Below are 21377 nucleotides of genomic sequence, written 5' to 3' on the forward strand. Positions count from 1 at the left end.
ACACCACACAGTACACATACACTTGCATGCACACCACACAGTACACATACACTTGCATGCACACTCACACAATACACATACACTTGCATGCACACTCACACAATACACATACACTTGCATGCACACCACACAATGGATTTTTTTGAGACAGTGTTTCTCTGTGTAACATCTCTGGCTGTCCTGGAACTTGCTTTGTAGACCACCAGGCTGGCCTTGAACTCACCGAGATCTGTCTTCCTCTGCCTCCCAAGTGCTAAGATGAAAGACAAGACAAGTTCCACCATGCCTGACCAGTGGTATCTTTTTTGATAAGTTTCAAAAGCCACCCTAAATTCATATGGAATATCAGGATACCCCAAGATGGTTCTAGATATATGAAACACTATGGATAATATATACATATGTAATATAAAATGAATAATATACACAACAGAAACAGTGTGGTACCATCATGGGGAAAGACACATAGCCAGGGGCTAGAACTGAGCACCCAGAGGTGGGCTATCATTGCTTATTGATAATTGAGGTGTGTGTCAAGAATACCAGGTCTTTTTGACAGATGGTGCTGGAAAAACTGGACAGATGGAAATAGATAGTAACAAAGGAGTGAACTGGGACCCTTACCTCTCCTCAGTGGCATGATAGCCTTCAAGTAGATCAAGGGCATCAACACCAGAGCCAACGATCCATTCCTGTGAAGTGCTTAGAGGAAAGCAGAAAACCCTCCAAACCATTGGCAATCATTTACCCCCACAGTGTGTGTGTGTGTGTTTGTTTGTTTGTTTGTTTGTGTGTTTGTTTTTGAGACAGAGTCTCTTTTGTGTAGCCCTGGAGGACCTGGAACTCTCTAGGTAGCCCAGGCTGGCCTCAAACTCACAGAGATCCCCTTGTCTCTGCCTCTCTAGTGTGAGATGAAAAGAATGTGCCACTGTATGCAGCTTGTGAACATATTTACGTAAAGCAATGTTCTGAGATTTTACTAGTATAAATTCAAAGCATCAACTGGTTTTAAAAACATCAAAGATGTTCTATGTCTTGCAGTATCAAATTCAGCCAAGATGCAATTCATTCTGCAAAATTAAGCAAGCATACCTGAGGTTAGAGGGGCAGCTCAGCAGTCAGGAACGCTTACCTACTGTTCTTCAGGGGACCAGAGCCCAGTTCCCACCACCTATACCAGGAGGCTCATAAGCACTTGTAACTTCCGCTCCAGAGGACCGGACACCCTATTCTGGCCTCTGGGGCTGTTTGAACACTTCCCCCTCCACATGCACAGTTAAAATACAATTAAATATTTAGTTAAAGCTCAAGCAATCCATCTTATTAGTATATAAGTTTGTTTTTATCTCTAACACATGGTAAAATTACATTTACAGCCAAAAATTGTTTTTAAATAATTTTCCTTATCATTTATCATCAGTAATTACTTGATTTGTATCTATTTTATAGAGCCAGTGTTGCATGTCATACGAGTGCAAAGATTTGGGGAATGAAGAGTCCATGGGGCCAAAGCTCAGAGAAGGAAAGAAAACAGAAAACTGAAATTTCATCAAGTTAAAACTGCTTACGTTTTTAAGAGATGCTGTACTTTTTTAAGAGGTGGTGCCAAGCTAGCTTTTAACTCTATGTCTCTGAGGCTGGCTTTGAACTTCTGATCCTCCTGTCTCTAATTCCCAAGTGCCTAGATTTCAGGTATTCACTGCTGTACCTATTTTATGAAGTGCTGAGGATGGAACCCAGGGCCTTCTGATGCTGGGCAAGCACACTACCAACTGAACCAGAGCCCCAGTCCAACGTCAGTGGTTAGGAGCTCTGGCTGCTCTTGCAGAGGACCCAGGTTTGCCAGCACACACATGGCAGCTCACAAATATATGTAACTCCAGATCCAGGGGATCTGGTGACCTTTTCTGGTTTACTGCTCTGTGTACTGTGTGCTCATGGTGCACAGACATGCATGCAGGCAAACATTCACACACATAAAATAAAAATAAATCCTTTTTCTTCAGTATGAAAATATAAACACAGAAGAAGAAAATGGCCAATCACATACTGGATAAAGGATTAATGTCTAGAATATGTAAAATGCCTAACAACAAAACCAACAAGACAGTTGGGAGATACAAAATCCAGAAATCCATGTTAGAAATAGACAAAGGATGCAAATAGACTTTTTTTTCAAAGATGGTATATGATGGTCCAGTAAGCACATAAGAGGTTCTCACTGTCACTGACAGACAGGGACATGTAAACCAAGCCACGAGAAAAACTACCCCACACTAACAAGCTGGGTGTTATGGTGTGTGTGTGTGTGTGTGTGTGTGTGTGTGTGACTAGGAGTACAGGTTTGGGAAAGTTCCAAGTCAAGTGGAACCTCACCCGTGTCTGCTCGACTCTAAGATGGTACAGCTGCTGAGAGGAAGTCAGGAGGTGTCTTACTGAGGGTTTCTATTGCTGCAGGGAAACACCATAATCAAAAAGCAAGTTAGGGAGGAAAGACTTTATTCTGTGTTTACTTCCCCAGCATGGCTCATCTCTGAACGAAGTCAGGACAGAAACTCAAATGGAAGAATCCCGGAGACAGGAGCTGATGCAGAAGCCACGGAGGCGTACTGCCTACTAGCTTTCTTCCTCTGGCTTGCTCAGCCTGCTTTCGTTCTTTGTACAGTTGTTTTATTTATTTACATTCCAAATGTTGCCCGCTTCCAGGTCCCCCCTCCAAGAGTCCTTCACCCCCTTGCTCCTCCCCTTTGCCTCCGAGAGGATGCTCTCCACCCACCACTCACATCCACCTCATCACCCCCCTGAACCCATCCCCCTTCCCTGGGGCATCCAGTCTCTACAGGATTCAGCTCATCCTCTTCCATGGAGGCTAGACAAGGCCACCCTCTGCTACGTATGTGCTGGGCACTGCAGACCAGCCCATGTATGCTCTTTGGTTGGTGACTTAGTCTCTGGGGTCTGGTTTAGATGATACTGTTGGTCTTCCATAGGGTTGCCATCCCCTCCAGCTCCTTCAATCCTTCCCCTAACCCTTTCATAGGGGTCCCTGACCTCAGTATAATGGTTGGCTGTCAGCCTGCTTTCTTATAGAACACAGGACCAACAGCCTAGGGATGGCACCACCCACCACAGGCTACACTCTCCCCATCAATCACTAATTAAGAAAATGCCTTATAGCTGGATCTTATGAAGGGATCTTCTCCATTGATGTCCCTTCTTTTCAGATAACTCTAGTTTGTGTGTCAAATTGACATAAGGCTAGTCAGAACAACAGGGTCTTCAAAAAGTTCAACAGAGAGACCATGCAAAATTTACACACAGCTCAGCAACTTCCCCTCCTAGTCTTTATCCGGAGGATTAGAAAGCACTGATTCAGATGCTTGGATGTCAGCATCCACGGTAGTGTTACTCTCAGCAGCCAAAGGCTAGAGCAAGCCAAGCCTCCATAGATAAATGGACAGGCAGGTGTGGACCAAGCACACAATACACTGTTACTCAGCCTTAAAGAGAGAATAAATTCTAGCACATACCACTGTATGGATGAACCTGGAGCACAGCATATTCTGAGAACTGAGCCAGTCCCAAGAGAACACTGGTTTCAGCATTCTTTTCTTATGACGCTTCTAGAGACAATAGCAGACAGAAAGAAAAATGGGCTATGGGGCTGAGGGGAGTGAGGCAGAGAGTCTGTGGTCAGTGGAACCATGCTGTAGTTTGGGAAGATGGAGAATTCTGGAAGCAGATGCTAGGGATGCCTTCACAACACGGTGAGCGTGTTTTATACTGCGGAGCTGTGTGCTTAGGTGTGGGGACCATGGGGAATCTTAAGTTGTATGTGTTCACCACACGCAAATGTCATATAGTCCTGTTTAAATGTTCCTGTTAACATCCTCAATTCCTCCTACTAGAGAAGAACCCTGAATCCCCCTTACCCAACCCGCTCCTTTACCTTGTTTTTCCACTCTATACCCCAGTCCTAGGCACCTTCAAAGGCTCCCTGAACCAGCTAATCTCTGCTGACCTTTGCCCTGATGCTTAGTCTCTGGTGTTACTATTCCCTAATCTCCAGGCCTTCTGTTTTCTGTCACCCACCTGCCCCCATAAAACAGCATAAAACAGACCTTCTCTTGGCTCCTGGAAAATTGTATTGCTATCCCATGAAGCCCATCCCTGTTCCAGGATTTGAAGTGACCCATGGACCTTGTCATATCTCCCGCCTGGGGTGACACCTGCTCACAGATAGGTCCATAAGTTAGGTAAAGGGCATAGAGGGGCAGATAAACAGACCAGGAAGCATCTGTATGAGGTCCATGGTGGAGGCCAGGGAGATCTAGGTTCTTGTGGGAGGGTGGCCTTGTATGGGTGGCCAGGTATGCTCCTGAAACCTGGGTACAGGTTTGGGTGCACACTCTGCCTTTCTCATGTGATAGCAGCTTAGAGGACTAGGATGTTAGAGCCAGGGTGAGCTGTCCGAAACCAATAGATTCTCCAGTGTCACTAAGCAGCACCTGTGGAAACAGGCTGCAGTTTGGAGCCCAGAACAGCCATGTGTTCTCCATTTGTTTCCTCTGTGAGACTAGGCTTATTAGAAACCTGTGCTGGGGGTACAGGCTTGACAGCACCCAAACCAAGAAGCAGTGTTCTTGTGATACGTCGACATGGTCTCTCTGTGGTCCCAGGGATCCTTGTCCATAGGGGTCATCTTCATCCCTGAGCTCTGTGTAACTCAGCACAGGTCCCTTTGTCCCAGCTGGCCCTGGACTCAGAAGCCAGGGTGAAGGACAGGGTCCCGCCCCAGGCTCTGTGATAAAAAACCACAGGGCTGGTTCCTGGCATAGCTGAGGCGCCCCCACACACACTCTGCACTCCAGGAGGCGGCTGGCCAGCCACCCGCTCCCCCCACCCCTGCCAAGCAGGAACAACCATGTCCCTCTTGTCCTTCTCCTCCCTGTCCACGGCTTCCAACTCCTTCAACTGTGAAGAGGTAAACTCGGAAGGCTGAGCAAACAGGCTGGGTGGCCGCCACATCCGGGATGTCTCAACAGCTGCGACCCCAGCAGGCCTGTCAACCTCCGTCCTCAGAGATGAGCTCAGTGCCAGAATAAGGGCAGGACTTGGGTGGAAGTTGCAGTTCCTCCAGTGTAGTGTGTGGATCTGTTAGGTGCCTACTATGTGCTGCCTGTGGGTCCAGATACCACAGGGTTTTTTTTTTCTGAGTGAAGATGGGCAGGAGTGGGCAATGTCACCTGAGCTGGGGGTGGATGAGGCTCGTTGGGCCCAGCTCAGTGAACACAGGGTGCCAGATCCTGGGCAAAGGAGAGAAACTGGTAAGGCAGCTAGCTGTCCAAGCAGTGGGGCTCTCCAGAGGTGGGAGACTGCAGTATTCTCCTTTTGAGATGAGCTTATCAGTGAACTGAGTGCAATTGAACACCAGCCATGCTCAATTGGGCTCACAGCCCAGTCTGTGGGCACGTAGGAAAGTCGAGGGGAGCAGGTTGCAATAGAGGCCTAGATAAGCCACAGCCGGTGACACAGACCATCTAGGAAGGGGATGGAGCCCACTCTCTAGACCATCCCCCTTCAGCAGTCCCATTTAGCAGAGGAACTGGGTATGAAAGAGAACATCTCAGACCCGAATATCCTGGTGGGAAGCCTCCAGAACAAAAGTCTGATGTGCTGATACCAGACCCAGCCCAGGATGGCACCAGGTCCCTAGGTAGTAGCTGTAGGCCCCACCCAAGGCCATGCTATACACATGCACTGGGCATTAAAGAAACTGTGGGCAAGGGTAAAAACAGGTGTCAGCCTGGCAGCCAGTCTTAGTACACCCAGAAACATCTTGGGGATGGAGGGCATCTGCCATGCCAGAGAAAATGTGAGCAGACTTTTGACATTATCACTGAGATGAAGTCTGAATGGTGTCTTTTTATCCACCCCGACTATATCCAGGGCCACAGCTCAGCGGCCTGCACAGCTGCCCACTTTCACCTCTTAGAATTTTCTATCTTGCCAGCAGACACATTAAAGACACACACTTCTTTCTCTGGCATTTCATCCTGCTTTCTGTGGATCTGGTAAGTAGGATCCTGCAGAATTATCTCTTTTGAAACCAGGATCCTCAAGGCCCACTCATGTTGTGCTGGACAGCAGAGTGCCCTCTTTTTAAAAGTCTGTATGCTTGTCAGGCTGTGGTGCACGCATTTAATTTCAGCACTTGGGAGGCAGAGGCAGGTGGATCTCCAAGTTCAAGGCCAGCCTGGTCTACAGATCAAGTTCTAGAACATCTAGGGCTACACAGAAAAAAACCTACCTCAGGGAGGCAGGGAAAGGTCTGTGTGCTAGTTCACTGTAGGGACGTGGCATTGTTTGCTCAGCCATTGTCTTGTGTCCGATGCCTGGGGTACTTCTGTTTTAGCAACCGTGGATGGAGCCACTAGATCAGGGATGACCGTACTTGTCATTGTTTTCTCCTTTTCTGGAAGATTTGCCTAAGAGTAGAATCGCTAGGCCATATAGCAGTTCTATTTTTAACTTAAGGAAGTGTCAGGCTGTTCTCTAGCAGTGGTCCCACTTGGCTGCCCACTGACTGAGCGGGGTCCCCGCCTCCCCGTGTCCTCCAGGGCACCTCCTGTGCTCTGTTGTTTGACGGCAGCTGACTTCTTGATTCTGACACAATTTAAAAGGCTTTTCACATAGATTTTTCCCTTTCCCATTCCATCTCTATGAATTTAGCCTCAGAAAGATAAGTATGGGGGCAGTCAGGGAGGGGCTTCCATGATACTGAAATAACCTGAACACTGTGCCACTAACTGACATGGCCAACCACTAGGAACTTTCAGGGGTGGTCAGATTTGGTGTGTATTCCTGGTAGCTATAACAGAAGGAATGTGAACTTGTTCTGCATTCATCTAACAGGATGAATTAGACTTGAGCATCCTGCTCTTTTCAGCAGTGTAGAAATGGCGTTGGTGGATATGTTCATGGTCCAGAAAATGGCTCCCCCAACCCTCAGGAAACCCAACCAACACAGTTAATAGAGCTGAGCTCCTGGAACTCCCATTCAGGATGGACAGTAGGGTCAGGAGACTCTGTTATTCCCTTTCCCCACTGTCCCCCGGTTTGAGGTTTACAAGTTTCAGAGCTTTGGCCTGAGGCAGGTCCAGGGCCCTTGGGACCCTTGGCCATTTCCTTTGTCAAGGCCCAGGGTTAATAAGATGTCCCTGGAAAGAAGTGGAGTTCAACCAGAGAAGCCTGTGGCCTGCCTCGGCTCACACCAGTACTGGGCCTCATTTTCTTCATGTGCTTGAGCTCTACAGCAGACAGGAGCCCAGAGACTCATCCTTTCTCAGATTCTGTGAGGATTCCCCACCTCCCTAGATCCCCAGAAGCTACGCAGAACAGAGACCCTGCCAGGTCCATGGCCATCTGGAACATAAATTCCTGAGTCCCCATTTTCTGGGCTAAGGCATGACCCTTGAAGAGTGAGCCCACCCTCAAAGCCTAGTTGAGTCTTTGGGAACCCAGGGCTAAGCACCTGGGGTCAGCTTCCTGGCTAAACACAAGCCAACGTTGTTGACCCTTTGACCCTGGTCCTTGTAGTATCTAGTCTCCCAGAGCAGCTGACACAGGGCTGCCTGGTCAGATACCCACCCATAGGCCCAGGGCTTCGAATCCAGGGTAGTCAGCTCCACTCCCAAGCTTCTCTACCCTGTCCACTCCCTTCCAGTTCTCAGAAGCCACAAGGGGGTGGGAGCACTCTGGTGGCACAGTGATGCAAATCCTTCCTTCTCCATCGCCTCTTCCTGCCATGGTCCCTCCCCAAGAGCAAACACACGTGGCTGTGCAGGGAGTAGACAGTGCCTTACATGGCCAAGGAACTGGGCTCTGGGCCAAAGCCTTCGGCTACATAAGTCCAGGCCCCCAGGGAGCAAGTGCCTTGTCTCAGTCCCTCCCGCCTGCCCTCTATACTGACCCCAGGATGGGCAGCAGGAGCTGGAGCTGGGCTCTGGTCTGGGCCTTTGTGGCCTTGCTCATGGTGTGGCCAGCAGGTAAGGCTGAAGCCCCTTGCCCTCTCAAAATCATGGGCCCAGAGAGATGACCTCCATCTGGGGATTTCTCCTGCTGAGATGACAGGCACCTCCCACTGTCTCCAACATCGTGGTCCCAGGTCTTACAATTCTCTGGTTTCTGGATCCAATGTCCCATACTCTAGCTATGCCAGCAGCCTAAGGATCTGGCTTTGATGGAGGTACCTGGCAGAGATCAGGTCCTCTAAGCCTGCAGGTATGAACCCCAGTGAAAGCCCTAAGACAGTCTTGGCTTTGGAGATGAACAGGAATCGGAGAGGAATGTGAGGACCACAGATGTATTTCTGAGTCTGAGGTGCATGTCTCAGAGCAGGGACAAAAAACTTCTAGTTAGGACAGGCCCTTCCCTTTACTGGTGGGGTCACAGGTACCAAGGTGATTGATCGTCAAGAGACTGGCGCCTCCTTCATGAAGTGGATTCTACCTCCAGGTATTAGGGCTGGAGCCAGAACAGACCGAAGAGATACCCAGAGCTGTAGTCTGAACTAATGACTGAGTCAGGTGGCTGTGTGACTTTGTCAGCTGAGGTGTTTTTCTTGCCTGTTTGCTCCTGAGAAAGCCACAATACTAAGAAAGGTGGCTCCCACAGGGCTCAGTGGTAAGCAAGTAAGGCTAGCCTGAATCCTCAAGTGCCATGATCTCCCCAGGCTCTGCTCCCTAGATTAGGAGTCTGAGCAGGAGGGGACCTCAGCTCCAGGCTTTCTGTATCTGTGAAAGAAGACAGTGGATGTGTGTGGATGTGTGTCGGGGGGGTGGGTATCCCCAAACCCATTCTTTCAGAGTCTGAGAAGCCATGGTTGTTCCTCTTGCTTCTAGAGCTATCTGATGGCTGCCGACTGCTCCCCTGGGCCATATCTCTCCATAACAGGGTTCTCCTGTGTCAGGTCCTGTCCATTAGCTGAGCCTCCCTGCTGAACAGCCAGCCCTCCTTCCCCACTAACTTCATCTGTAAAAAGCAAATTAAGCCCTGTGTTGTGGAAATGTCCTTTTGTGACAACTGGTGTGTGTGTGTGTGTGCGTGTGTGTGTGTATGGGGGGGTTCTTCGCTCAGCAGATTTAGTTCTTGTCTGAATGGGTAACCTAGACCAAGATATGTGTCTGTGTGGTGGTGGGGGAGGTAGCTGAGAACTCTCTGGCCAAGTGGAGAGTAAGGAATCTCAGTCTGAGGGGGACTGGCATAGAGCAGGAGGCTTGGGATGAGGATATTCTTACCCATGGAGCCTTCCAGAAGATGGCAGAGGACAGGCTGAGCCAAGCACACTTGGGAGAAGCTGTGGATCTGGGGTCAAGGATGGGCAGAGGGAGTGTCTGTGCCTCTGAGAAATGCAGTCAAGCGGGGCCCTTGAGGAAGGATTAATGCACAGGACAGTCCCTGCGGTTTCCAAAGGTCAGCTGGACACGCTGCGAAAATCAAACAGGAAGCCGCACTGCCCATGGCACTGGAGCAAGTAGCCATCTGAGTGCAGGCCTGGGGGACATGGTCCCTTACAAAGTGCTGGCCTTAAGGAGCCATCAGGCTTCAGAGGCTTGAGTTATGGAGGTTGAAGCTGTCTCTAGCAGTCTAGTCTCTTGCCTTCTGGGCTTCTAGCAGTCAGGCTGTGGAGGTGGTTTTGCCCGGAGGCAGTGGATAGTCCAGGCCATTGAGAGTGGACATCCTGCACCAAAAGCTGAACTCCTCATGCTGTCTGCCCTGAACTCATAGATCCAGTCTGGAGCTGCCTTTAAATCTTAGGTTTCTTTCTGTTATGCCACTTTTGGAAACTGCTAATTGTGTTCTCTCTAACAAAGCTAGCCTTTGTCTTCCAAGGGCCTCACGTCACCTCCCAATAGATGATCACAGTTCTGATACTAATACTGTTTCCTGACTTGCTTTTTTGAACCACTGGGACCATCTTCCATATCACTGGCAAGACAAGGTGCCACCGTAGAGGGAAAGGCCTGGCCTACAGGGGCCAGAACTGCTCAGGTCACCTGGCTTTGGTGGTGTTGACTGAAAGGGTTTATAGCTGATGGGGCTGAGGTCACCAGGCCCAAATCTGTAGGTTTCTATAGATTACAGGAGGGTCTTGGCCTGCATCCAGAGCCAGCCCATGTGCCTCACACTAAGCTACAGAAGTTGCCGTGGCCTGATGGCGTCTTTTGGACTTTTCCTGCAGAGATCCAAGGCCAGGCAGAGCTGAGCTCAGAACACCCAGAACTCACCGGAGACAGTCAGAAAGTATATAGTGGTACGTGGCTCAGGCTTTGGGTTGGGGATGGGAGTGATTTAGATGGGGCTCAGGTAGGATAGACCACTGGTCTTCCCACAGTCATTCATCACATCGAAACTGTTAGTCCATTCTGACTGAAGGCAGTGCTGGGCACACACAGGCCAGATCACTCAGAAATGGAAGAGCTCCTGGGCAGACAGGAGAGGGTTTCAGTGGGGGATGAGGGGTCCAGGGGTGACCAAGTAGAAACTAGATATCCTAGAACCAACCTGCTAGTCCTCGACTTCCTGATTTCCTTGGGGTGGGCACTGAAGAGGGTGGGTGGCCAAGAAAGATATCCTCAGTTACACCCCAGTGTGACCTGGCCTTCCTTCTGCAGCCCCCACGACCTCATCCACGCAGCATGTCACCTTCGTCCCACCTATCACCGTCTTCCCTAGCATGAGTGGTAAGTGGACAGTTCTTACCGCCAGCCAGGCTAAGGAGTGGAGGTGTGTAGGTGGGTGGGGGGCAAGAGGGAGATTGCCAGTCTGGTTGAAGGTGACATCAGGTGAGGCTCCTGAACAGCTCTGGAATTTTCCATGGGAACATCTGTTGACCACCCTGGGACATCTGACCTGTAGCAAATGAAAGGGCCGAGGGATGGAGCTGGGTCTTTGGGTTTTATTCGAGCAGCTCAGAGTGGGTCAGGGCAGAGAGCTGGCTTACACAGCTATGGGTAGCAGGCTTTCCTGCTCCACAGATATTGCCTTGGCCCTAGGAGGTTGTCCCTTGGGTATCTGGGCATGGAGTGGTGACATTCATTGGTTCCATTTGTTTTCCTTATAGCCTTACACCTGGCACACAATGGGAGAGTCTGCAGCACGTGGGGTGACTTCCATTATAAGACCTTTGACGGTGATGTGTTCCGCTTCCCTGGCCTCTGTAACTATGTCTTCTCTTCACACTGTGGGGCCACCTACGAGGACTTCAACATCCAACTGCGTCGTGGTCTCAAGGGTTCCAGGCCCACGGTCACCTATGTGTTCCTCAGGGCCCAGGGGCTGGTGATTGAGCTGTCCAATGGCTCTGTCCTGGTGAACAAACATCGGTGAGCTGGGCCTTGGTTGGGGAGGAGCACATTCAAGTCTGGTCTTTAGACATCAATCTGTTTGCACTTGGTGCTCTGGGGAGGGATCAGGATCAGAGTGCGTGGGGGAGGACAGCTCTTGCCTATACCTGCTGAAGGAAAACCAGAATTTTCTGCACAGGGAGGAGCTGCCCTACAGCCGTGCGGGTCTTCTGATAGAGAAGAGCAGTGGCTATGTGAAGATCAGCATCCGGCTAGTCCTCACCTTCCTGTGGAATGAAGAAGACAGTGCCCTGGTGAGGACACTCACCCAGCTCCCTACAGCCCCCTATAATCCTACACAGGTCTTAAACAAACCCTTGCCATCTCACATAGCTCCTCTTGTACTACAGACTCCCAGAGCTCTCCACGGTCTCCCACAACTCCCCACTCCCCTCTAGAACTCCCACAGTCTTCCTAGATCCCCAGAAGTTCCCCACAGATTTCACCAATCCCAGTCACTCATGGCTGACCACAGTCTCCCACAGTGCACATGGTTGCCACATATCCCTCCAGCTTACCCCCAGCCCCTGCAGCTCTTCCACAGCCCTCAGAGTTCCTGGACCTATCATAGAGACCCCACAGAGTATCAGGGGACTATCCTCTCTGGTTTCCTGGGTGAGCGGGGTGGGAAGCTGCCAGGCAGGTCCTGGAGCCAGAGCAGAAGCCCTGAGGCTGGAGCTGCTCTGTCTCATCTTCAGCTGGAGCTGGACTCCAAATATACCAACCAGACGTGTGGGCTGTGTGGTGACTTCAATGGGCTCCCAGCTGTCAATGAGTTCTACACCCACAGTGAGTGTCACTGAGTCTTCAGGCTAGGTGGTCCTAAGGGCTACAGAATCAAGGAAGTTCAAGAGAGACGTGGGGAGATGGGGTGGGATAGCAGTCATGGAGGAGGGAAGTGTGTGTGTGTGTGTGTGTGTGTGTGTGTGTGTGTGTGTGTGTTTTCCAGGTAGAGCCTTCTGAGAAGCAGACCTCCTGACTGAGCTTTCTCTCCTGCAGACACTAGGCTGACCCCTGTCCAGTTTGGAAACCTGCAGAAGCTGGATGGTCCCACAGAGCAGTGCCAGGATGTCCTACCCTCAGATGTCAACAACTGCACAGATACGGTGAGCACCTTGATCATGTCACAGCCCCCAAGGCTGGGAACAGTGCAAGGCTGGCCAAAGACTGAGGAACATCCCTGGGTGCCCAGTTGGAGAGGGATTTCCAGCTCCTAAACAATCAGGGAAGGGAAAGCTCTCAGGTGGCTGCTGTTTGTGATTGAGGGGGACAGATCAGGCTGGCTCTCCTCAGTGGGTCCAAAAAAAATTACATTTTTGATGGACAGTCACAACTCATCCACCAGGACACACACAATGTCTGTATGCAGGTGATGTGTGTGTGGGATATGTGTGCCCACCACCATACAGTGGGTCAAAGGCAGATACTCAAGGACACTTAAGAAGCCCCTCTTGTGAGTAAGGAGGACTCATCCTTTGGATGGGAGTCTATAATCCTTGAAACTAGTAAATACTAGTAAATAATAAGTCCTCCCTAAATTGTGAAGTGAGGGAGAGTGTTGCCCAGTCCTGGGAAGCTTGGCCCCACACTGGCTTATCTGGGGTAGGAAGATGTTCAATAGCAGCACTGAATCCATGAAGGCCACCTAAGGGTGGGCGTTATCTTTATTCCTTTCTCCTCTGACCTACCATACAAGGATGCACTCTGCATTCTCCTGGATGCACAAGCCACAAGTCAACATGTCTTGGAGGCCTGGAGTAGGAGATGGGAGAAACAGAGAGCCCTGGGTCATTCCCTCAGAGCCAAGTAGAGCTCTGTATCCAAATGTAACAAGCTCACAGTGTTTGAGTAGAATAACGTATACAGATGATGGATGGATGGATGGATGGATGGATGGATGGATGGATGGATGGATGGATGGACAGATGAATAAAGTAGGTGACTGATGAATGGGTAGATGAGTGATAAACGAATGGTAGATAGATAGATGATAGATAGATAGATAGATAGATAGATAGATAGATAGATAGATAGATGGTGGCTGGATGATGAATGGATGGATGGATGATGGATAAACAGACAGATGGATGGATTTATGGGTGGAAGAAACCTTCAGGGAAGAGGAGCTTCATGTCCTGCCCTTGGAGAGGCTTGGTCCCCATTACAAGTGTCATGACAATCCTGTTTGAGGGTCAGGTCAGAAGGTACTTAGCCTCTCTGTGTTCTCTAGGAGGACATCTGCCGTCACATCCTGCTTGGCCCTGCCTTTGCTGAGTGCATCGCCCTGGTAGATGTCAACATGTACTTGGATGCCTGTGTCCAGGACCTGTGCCGCTGCCCCACCTGCCCATGTGCCACTTTTGCTGAATATTCCCGCCAGTGTGCCCATGCAGGGGGCCACCCACAGAACTGGAGGCGTCCTGATCTCTGCAGTTAGTACCCTCACTAGAGGATAGCCCAAGGTCTTACTAAGGGTCAGTCTTGAGCCTAGAACATTGCTGGGAAGACAAGGTAGAGAGAACCACTTAAGGGTCACCGAGAGACAGTGAGTGTCAGGGAGAGAGGAGATAGTGGGCAGAGTTGAGGGAAGAGTCTATGCTTGAAGGCTCTGGTGGACCTGTTGGTCTCGGAGGGGAGGACTCTGGGCACAGCAAGAAGATATAGCTCCAGGGCCTCAGGGTAGGGTCTCCTGGAGAACAGTAGCCTCAGGTGACCATGGGTAAGGAAGGCTGTATAAGAAATGCTGGGTCTCTGTTTTCCTTACTATATAGGAGGTGGCTTTCTGGGACTTCAGTGAAGATGAGAGTAAGGAGTGGGCATGACTCCCACTGGCTGAAGTGGTCAGGAGTCACTTCTCCTTGGTCAAGTGCTATCTCTTACAGACTGGACATGCCCTTTCAACATGGAATACCAAGAGTGCAGCTCACCCTGTGTGGATACCTGCTCCAATCCCCAGCGCTCTCAACTCTGCGAGGACCACTGCATGGATGGCTGCTTTTGTCCCCCAGGCAGGCCCTGTGCCCTTTGTCCCCACCTCCTTTGGGTTATGGTTTCTAGCATTTGACCCCAGTGTCAGTTGACTCGCTCTACCCCTAAGGGTGATAGGCCTTTCGAGAGGTTGCATCCCATAGCTAAGTGCAGAATGGAAACTGATCGTTAGCAAGACAGATCTGATGGTCTGTTTCCAGAGAATAGATGTCTTGGGTCCCTGAGATCAGGTGGGGAAACTGAGGCCCAGAGGAACTTATCCCCATCAGTTCAGGCTGGGGCAACACTCCAGTCTAGGGGCCCTTCCCCTTGCCTAGGACTTAGACTGTCTTGGAGGCAAGCTGCCTCATGCTATTTTTATGGGAGACATCTGTGTTCACTACCTCTTCCACCAGGAACTGTGCTGGATGATGTCAGACATTTGGGCTGCCTGCCCTTGGAACAGTGCCACTGTACCCATGGTGGCCACATTTATGCCCCTGGAGAGTCCTTCAACACCAACTGTAGGTCCTGGTAAGCTTAACAGCCTTCATTGGAGATATGTGGGGTGAGGCTTGCCTCTTCCCTGTACCTCTTCTGCTCATGGACTTTCCCACAGCACCTGCTTCGGAGGACTGTGGCAGTGCCAAGACCTACCGTGCCCCGGCACCTGCTCTGTGCAAGGCGGATCCCATATCTTCACCTTTGATGAGAAACTCTACAATGTGCATGGAGACTGCAGTTACATCCTGACCAAGGTGTGGCCATAATCAGGTCTATAGATATCGGCTAGGGTACTGTTGATGGTCAAGAGCAGGGGTGAAGGGCATGGGGAATCTCTGTGCTGACAAGGACACCCCAGATCCCATGACAAGCTGCCTATTAAAAAACTACGGTACCTGAGAATACTTCTAGAGCCCCTCCATGTCTTCAGGTGTTGTACATAAGGGAATTCTACATCCAACCACACATCTCTTGACAGAAATGTGCAGGTAGTAGCTTCACTGTGCTGGTTGATCTTCGGAAGTGTGGGATGACGGACACCGAGAACTGCCTCAAAGCAGTGACACTAAGCCTCGGTAATGTGAACACGGTGAGGACTGGGCTCTGACTACCATCACATTCTGGGTTACGAAGAACAGAGGTAGGGAAGTATACAGAGTAGCAACAGATTAAAAGGAGGCCTCCACTCCCTCTCTAAGCCTGCTAGATAGGAGCAGCCACCACCTAGGTAGAGATTCTCGAACCTCCTGCTAGGGCAGGTCTGAGCTTCCTTTTTGGTTCTGTCACTGGGTGGAGGGGGGATTCCATCAGAATTACTTCTGTAAGTGACTGGATGGGCCCTTTGGGTACTGACTGTTCCACCATATCCCAGGTCATCCGGATCCAGGCCAACGGCGGTGTGTTCCTGAACTCCATCCTTACTCAGCTGCCACAGTCAGTAGGTATGTGGCTCCCTGACACAGCAAACCAGGGCTGGCACCTTCAGTGGGCAGTCAGCTTTCAGCACTGAGTAGAGTCTATCTCCTGGTGAGCTCTTTGTGGTTCTTTGTCAGCTCCAGTGTTTCCTGTGGGATAACAAGTTGCTACCCCTGGTTCTGTGGAAACCCTATGTCTAGCTACATCGCCCAGCCTTATCAGAGACAGTTGGGTCATTTACATTCCATGCAGATCTGGAAACTTTGGCGTGGGATTTCCTTAAGTGTTCCATCTCCTGTCCCAGCCTGCACTGTCCTCTTTGGTGAGCCAGCTCCCAGCATGCCCAACGTCTCTCCCCTTACAGGCAACGCCACCATCTTCAAGCCATCATCCTTCTTCATCATAGTACAGGCGGGCATGGGGCTGCAGCTTCAAGTGCAGCTGGTGCCCCTCATGCAGGTGTTTGTCAGGCTGGACCGCTCCTACCAAGGCCAGATGTGTGGTGAGGCACCAATGGGCTTGAGTGTAGGGCTGTGGGGGTGGGACTATTGGGGTTGGGCCTGCCCTAGCTCTAGGCTGTGAAATGAAATCAGGTGTGAAATATGGTTGGGAAGCATTGTTTTTAGGGCTTGATGGAAACTCCAGTACCACCCAGCATACCTGACATCTAACCAGTAACCTGTGGCATGGCCTGGGAAGACAGATACCTGTGGTGCCCTGATTAGGTTAGCCCTGTTAGGGGTTTATCATAGGGAAGGTTCTGGAACCTCTGGAACCACTAGGCAGGGACTTTCTTCTCAGTTCTTTTAACAATGCTTAGAGGGATGACAGCCCGGGGAGAGTGACCAGATTGAACAACCCACTGACTTCCTGACCCTGGTCCCTAGGCCTGTGTGGAAACTTCAACCAGAACCAAGCCGATGACTTCACAGCCCTCAGTGGGGTGGTGGAGGGCACAGGAGCGGCCTTCTCCAACACCTGGAAGACTCAAGCCTCCTGCCCCAACTCCAAGAACACCTATGAAGACCCCTGCTCATACAGTGTGGAGAACGGTAACCACCCTCTCCAGCCATTGGGCACTCTGACAGCCCTACCTGATCTCTGGGCCACAGGAACCCCCCTGGGGAAAGGCTCAGAGAACCCCCATGTAGACAGGAAGGCATGAAGGGTTAAGGTTACGGGAGGGAGACAGGCTCTGGGAAGCAGGTGAGAGACAGCCCATATTTCTCCCTCTCCCAGAGAACTTCGCCCGGGAGTGGTGCTCGATGCTCACTGAAAGCTCCGGAGTTTTCTCAGCCTGCCATGCCACTGTCAGCCCCGTGCCCTTCTACTCGGTGAGATCATGATCTGCTGGCCTTGGGTGGGGCAGGTATGAAAACCCTTGGAAGCTGGACTCCCAAGGCCCACCCACCACTACCCACTCTAGTGTGTACTTCTCGGGGCAGTTAAAAGATTCACCAACTGAGAAGATAAAAGTGAAAATTCTGGAGCTCAGAAGGGCCCTTCACGGTCTCAGTGCATGTCCAATCTCCCTCTTGTAAAGACAGCAGAGGCTGGAGCAGGGTTACCTCATGTAGGCCTTGTCTCCATAAGCGTCCCCTCAAAGGCTTCTCTCTATGTTGGGCCCCATTCACATGGGTCAGAGCACTCCAGAGAAACCTTAGGGGTGTGCAACACACCTCAACCCTAAACAGCACTCCAAAGCCCTGGAGCATATCACTCCACCCCCAAGGGTGGGTCTCCAGGTAACCCACTTCCATGACATCTTTCTGGACATTCCCTCCAGAACTTATCTGGCTTCTGCCTCTGTATTTTCTGCCCATCCCACACAGGTTCCCTATGTGAAACCCAATTAGAATGACACCTCAGATACAAGTTGACCCTGCCCTTGTCTTGTGGAGACTCTTCCCCAGGGGCCCTGCATTAGGCTCCATGCCTTCCAGCTTCTATGCCCAGACCCCAAGTCTGGCCTCTATTCTGGCTGCCACTTTGTCTTGTGGCCTCTGACTCTGTCCTTAATGCCAAGCCCAAGCCATCCCTCCAAGAGACTGTTGACAAAGTCCCTTATAAGGTGGCTCCTGCTGAGAAGCCACAGGTCCAGGCCTTGCCCAGGGTTTGGCTGATGATGGCGATGTTGAAAGTTTAATGAACAGCAAGGGAACCTCAGAGACAGAGGTACCTGACTCTCTGACTTCCTGTCTCCCAGAACTGCTTGTTTGACACGTGCAACTGTGAAAACAGCGAGGACTGCATGTGTGCGGCCCTATCCTCCTACGTATTTGCCTGTGCTGCCAAAGGCGTGCTGCTTAGTGGCTGGAGGGACAAAGTCTGCCGTGAGTATGCTGTGGGCCACCAAGGCTTTGACACAGGGTATACATCCCCACATTAGCCACCTGGATCCTGCCACTCCGGCACAGGGGCCACTTAGGACCCCTGGCAGCAGTAGCTATTAGTGATATTCCATGCCTACTGTGTGCCATCCTGTTTTGTCAACAACGGTGTCCCTAGTCTGAGGCAGGGAAGAGACAGTCCTGGGCCAGTTCCCCGGTCATTAACCTCTCTGTCCCCTGTTCTTCCTATAGACAAGTACACCAACAACTGTCCCCAAACCAAGGACTACTTTTATTCAGTGAGTACTTGCCAGCCTACCTGTCGCTCTCTGAGTGAGGTCGACGTCACCTGCAGCATCCCCTTTGTACCTGTGGATGGCTGCACTTGCCCTGGAGGCACCTTCCTGAATGACAAGGACCACTGTGTGCCAGTGGAGGAGTGCCCCTGCTACTTCCATGGATCTGTGGTGGCTCCCAGAGAGGTTGTTATGGACAATGGTGTGGTATGGTAAGGAAGACTATCCCCACACCCTTCCCCACCCTCACAAGTCTGTGCCAGTGGGGTCTCTAGCTGCTGGCCCTTCCATACCTGAAAGTTTGTGTGGCCTCCTCGCTGAGGGTTTCAAGACGTGTTTGGGGCATGCTGGGTGTTGGAGGCATCTTTCAGACCCCCCCCCTCAGAAACAGCAGGGAGGTTGTTCCGAGGGTCCTGTGATATCACAGAAGCACTCACAAGCAGTTCTCAGATGAAGTCTTACTCCCTCCTTGGCCTCAAAGCCAGTTCCTTTACAACTCATGGTGTAAGTGAGCTTTCTATGATGATAAACAAAAGCCCAGGACAAGATAGAGAGGTTTGTCTCAGCTCATAGTTTTGAATGTTCAGCTTATAATGTGATATGACTGAGTGGTCTCATGGTTTTGGGCCTGTGGTCAGGAAGTGCATCATGGTAAAAGGATGTGTAGAACATAACTTACCGCATAGCAAGAAGAGAGAATGGGCAGGATAGAGTTAAGGTCCCACTGTCCCTTTTAATGATCTAACTTCTTCCCACTTGGCCCTACTTCTTAAGGGCACTACCAAATCCTAGTACTAATACAGGCTGGTGACTGAACCTTTAGTGTATGGGAATGTGGGGGTCAGGGTCTTCCCAAGGAACCCCAACAGCAGCCCCCTCTTGTCCTTGGGAGGAGGTAAGGAGTCCTGTGAAGGCCCAGACCTTGAGAAGTAGTAGGGTTAAGATGTAGGAGACACTGGGCCCAGAGCAGAAGTACTACTCTCTCTTGTAGCTCGTGCACGAATGGGAAGTTGACCTGCCTGGGAGCCCTGATGCAGAAGAGCACAGGTAACATTCTATCCTGACCAGCCTGTACTTGGCCATGACTACTGTGCCAAGATGCTCTAGGGAAGGCAGTCCTGTGGGCTTTCTGACAGTGTGGCCATAGAGCTCTTGGGGGTTGTGGGCTATACTTTCTAGTGCAGGTCCATACAGCCTGGACGCTCTGGATAGAGCACAAGGACATGCAAGACCCTAGCTTGCTATCATCTTAGCAGTAAGACAGGGTCGGGAGACTATAGGGGTCAGGAGTGTCCTACCCTAGGCCTGTCACATGCTTGTCCTCCACAGAGTGCCAGGCGCCTATGGTATACCTTGATTGTAACAATGCCTCAGTGGGTGAGCGCGGGTCTGAATGCCTCAGAAGCTGCCACACACTGGATGTGGATTGCGTGAGTCCTCTCGGTTCCAATGCCAACCCTCATCTACCATCTTAATCTGCAGGGAGAGTGTGTGGGGGGGAATATCACTGAGTAGCCAATGGCTTTGGATCTTGCTGACCCTGAATGGCCTCCTCCTGAACATTCCCAGTTCGGGGTCTACTTGGTTGTTGTCCTGGAAACCTAATAGAGATGAGGCTGCCGTTTCAGTCCCTGACTAGCCAACTTGTGCCTACAGTTCAGCACACAATGTGTCTCGGGCTGCGTGTGTCCCTCGGGGCTAGTGGCAGATGGGAACGGGGGCTGTGTTGCTGAGGAGGACTGCCCCTGCGTACACAATGAGGCCACATATAGACCTGGGGAGATCATCCGGGTAGACTGCAATAACTGGTAAGTCTTGGGACTCTCAGAGGGGTTCAAGAGGTATCTACAGGGACATTGGTGTGAGACAGCTTTGGTGTTCTAGGGGCCTCAGCATGTGTCTTGGGGCCAAGGTACTCATAGGACTCCATTCTGTGGAGAAGGCTGTTTATCTAGCCTGGAGTGATTGGAAACACACCCACGCATGACAAACACTTGACATACACTGAGCTTAATTCCCCAAGTGAAGTGGCTTGCTAGCACAGGACCAGAACAGCCAGTCTCAGGGGACAATTCCCTAGTTAGCAAGGATCTTTCCTTTCCTTTCCCAGCACCTGCAGGAACCGCCGGTGGGAATGCACCAATCAGCCCTGCATGGGTGCCTGTGTGGCCTACGGGGATGGCCACTTCGTTACCTTTGATGGTGAACGCTACATCTTTGAAGGCAGCTGCGAGTATACTTTGGCTCAGGTGTGTAGTCCCTGGCCCCTCCTAATGGATTACCCTTCTCTGTCCTTCCAACCATTTATGTTTGGGCTGTGATCAGAGCTTCATCTCTTCCTTTCTTAGGACTACTGCAGAGGGAACACCAGTACTGATGGGACATTCCGTATTGTCACTGAGAATGTCCCTTGTGGGACCACAGGAACCACCTGCTCCAAGGCCATCAAGATTTTTGTGGAGGTTTGAATCCATTTGTAGCCACTGGGGACTGCCTCCTTCTCTCTGCAGCCCCATTTCTGGCTCTCCAGCCAGAAAGTATTCTCAAGGACAAGATAATTCTTAAGAGACCCAAACTTGAGACTTATAACAGCAGATTCTACCATTTCCCATCCTTGGGCCAGAGTTAGATCAAGGCTAGCAAGGCCCTGCTCCTCACAGGTCAGGAGGGTCCTTCCTGCCTTTCTGAGCTAGGGATTCCTGGAGTACTCAGTGTGTGGCAGCATCGCTCCAGTCTGTCTCTGACTAATCATGACCTTCTGTTCTGTATCTATATGTCTCTGGTCATGACAAGACGGAGATTAGGCTTAGGGGACACCCAAGTAATTCCAGACAACCCACCTCAACATATTCCAATGGCTCTTTTTCTAGTAATGTTGTTTTCAGGTCCTTGGAATTATTGGTATATTTGGGAAGGATATCATACCCAGTACCCACTTCTGGCTGAGGAAAGTCAAA

The 21377-nt window shown here is 50.8% G+C and overlaps 1 protein-coding gene across 1 annotated transcript in view; it reads left to right on the forward strand.

Annotated features, from left to right (window-relative positions):
- The first annotated feature begins 7978 nt into the window (after positions 1-7978).
- Positions 7979-21377, forward strand: part of Muc5b (mucin 5B, oligomeric mucus/gel-forming) — a 31871-nt gene continuing 18472 nt past the window's right edge. Inside the window, 23 exon segments of the mRNA XM_028786892.1 lie at positions 7979-8048; positions 10244-10315; positions 10677-10745; positions 11126-11387; positions 11548-11662; positions 12107-12197; positions 12408-12514; positions 13639-13840; positions 14291-14416; positions 14792-14909; positions 14995-15133; positions 15358-15468; positions 15751-15820; positions 16159-16296; positions 16682-16846; positions 17034-17128; positions 18001-18127; positions 18377-18632; positions 19412-19467; positions 19750-19850; positions 20077-20228; positions 20531-20669; positions 20769-20882. Coding sequence (XP_028642725.1) covers positions 7979-8048; positions 10244-10315; positions 10677-10745; positions 11126-11387; positions 11548-11662; positions 12107-12197; positions 12408-12514; positions 13639-13840; positions 14291-14416; positions 14792-14909; positions 14995-15133; positions 15358-15468; positions 15751-15820; positions 16159-16296; positions 16682-16846; positions 17034-17128; positions 18001-18127; positions 18377-18632; positions 19412-19467; positions 19750-19850; positions 20077-20228; positions 20531-20669; positions 20769-20882 — 2895 coding nt within the window.

Source organism: Grammomys surdaster, unplaced genomic scaffold (assembly GCF_004785775.1).
Source record: "Grammomys surdaster isolate TR1022 unplaced genomic scaffold, NIH_TR_1.0 125603, whole genome shotgun sequence".
Classification (NCBI taxonomy): Eukaryota; Metazoa; Chordata; class Mammalia; order Rodentia; family Muridae; genus Grammomys; species Grammomys surdaster.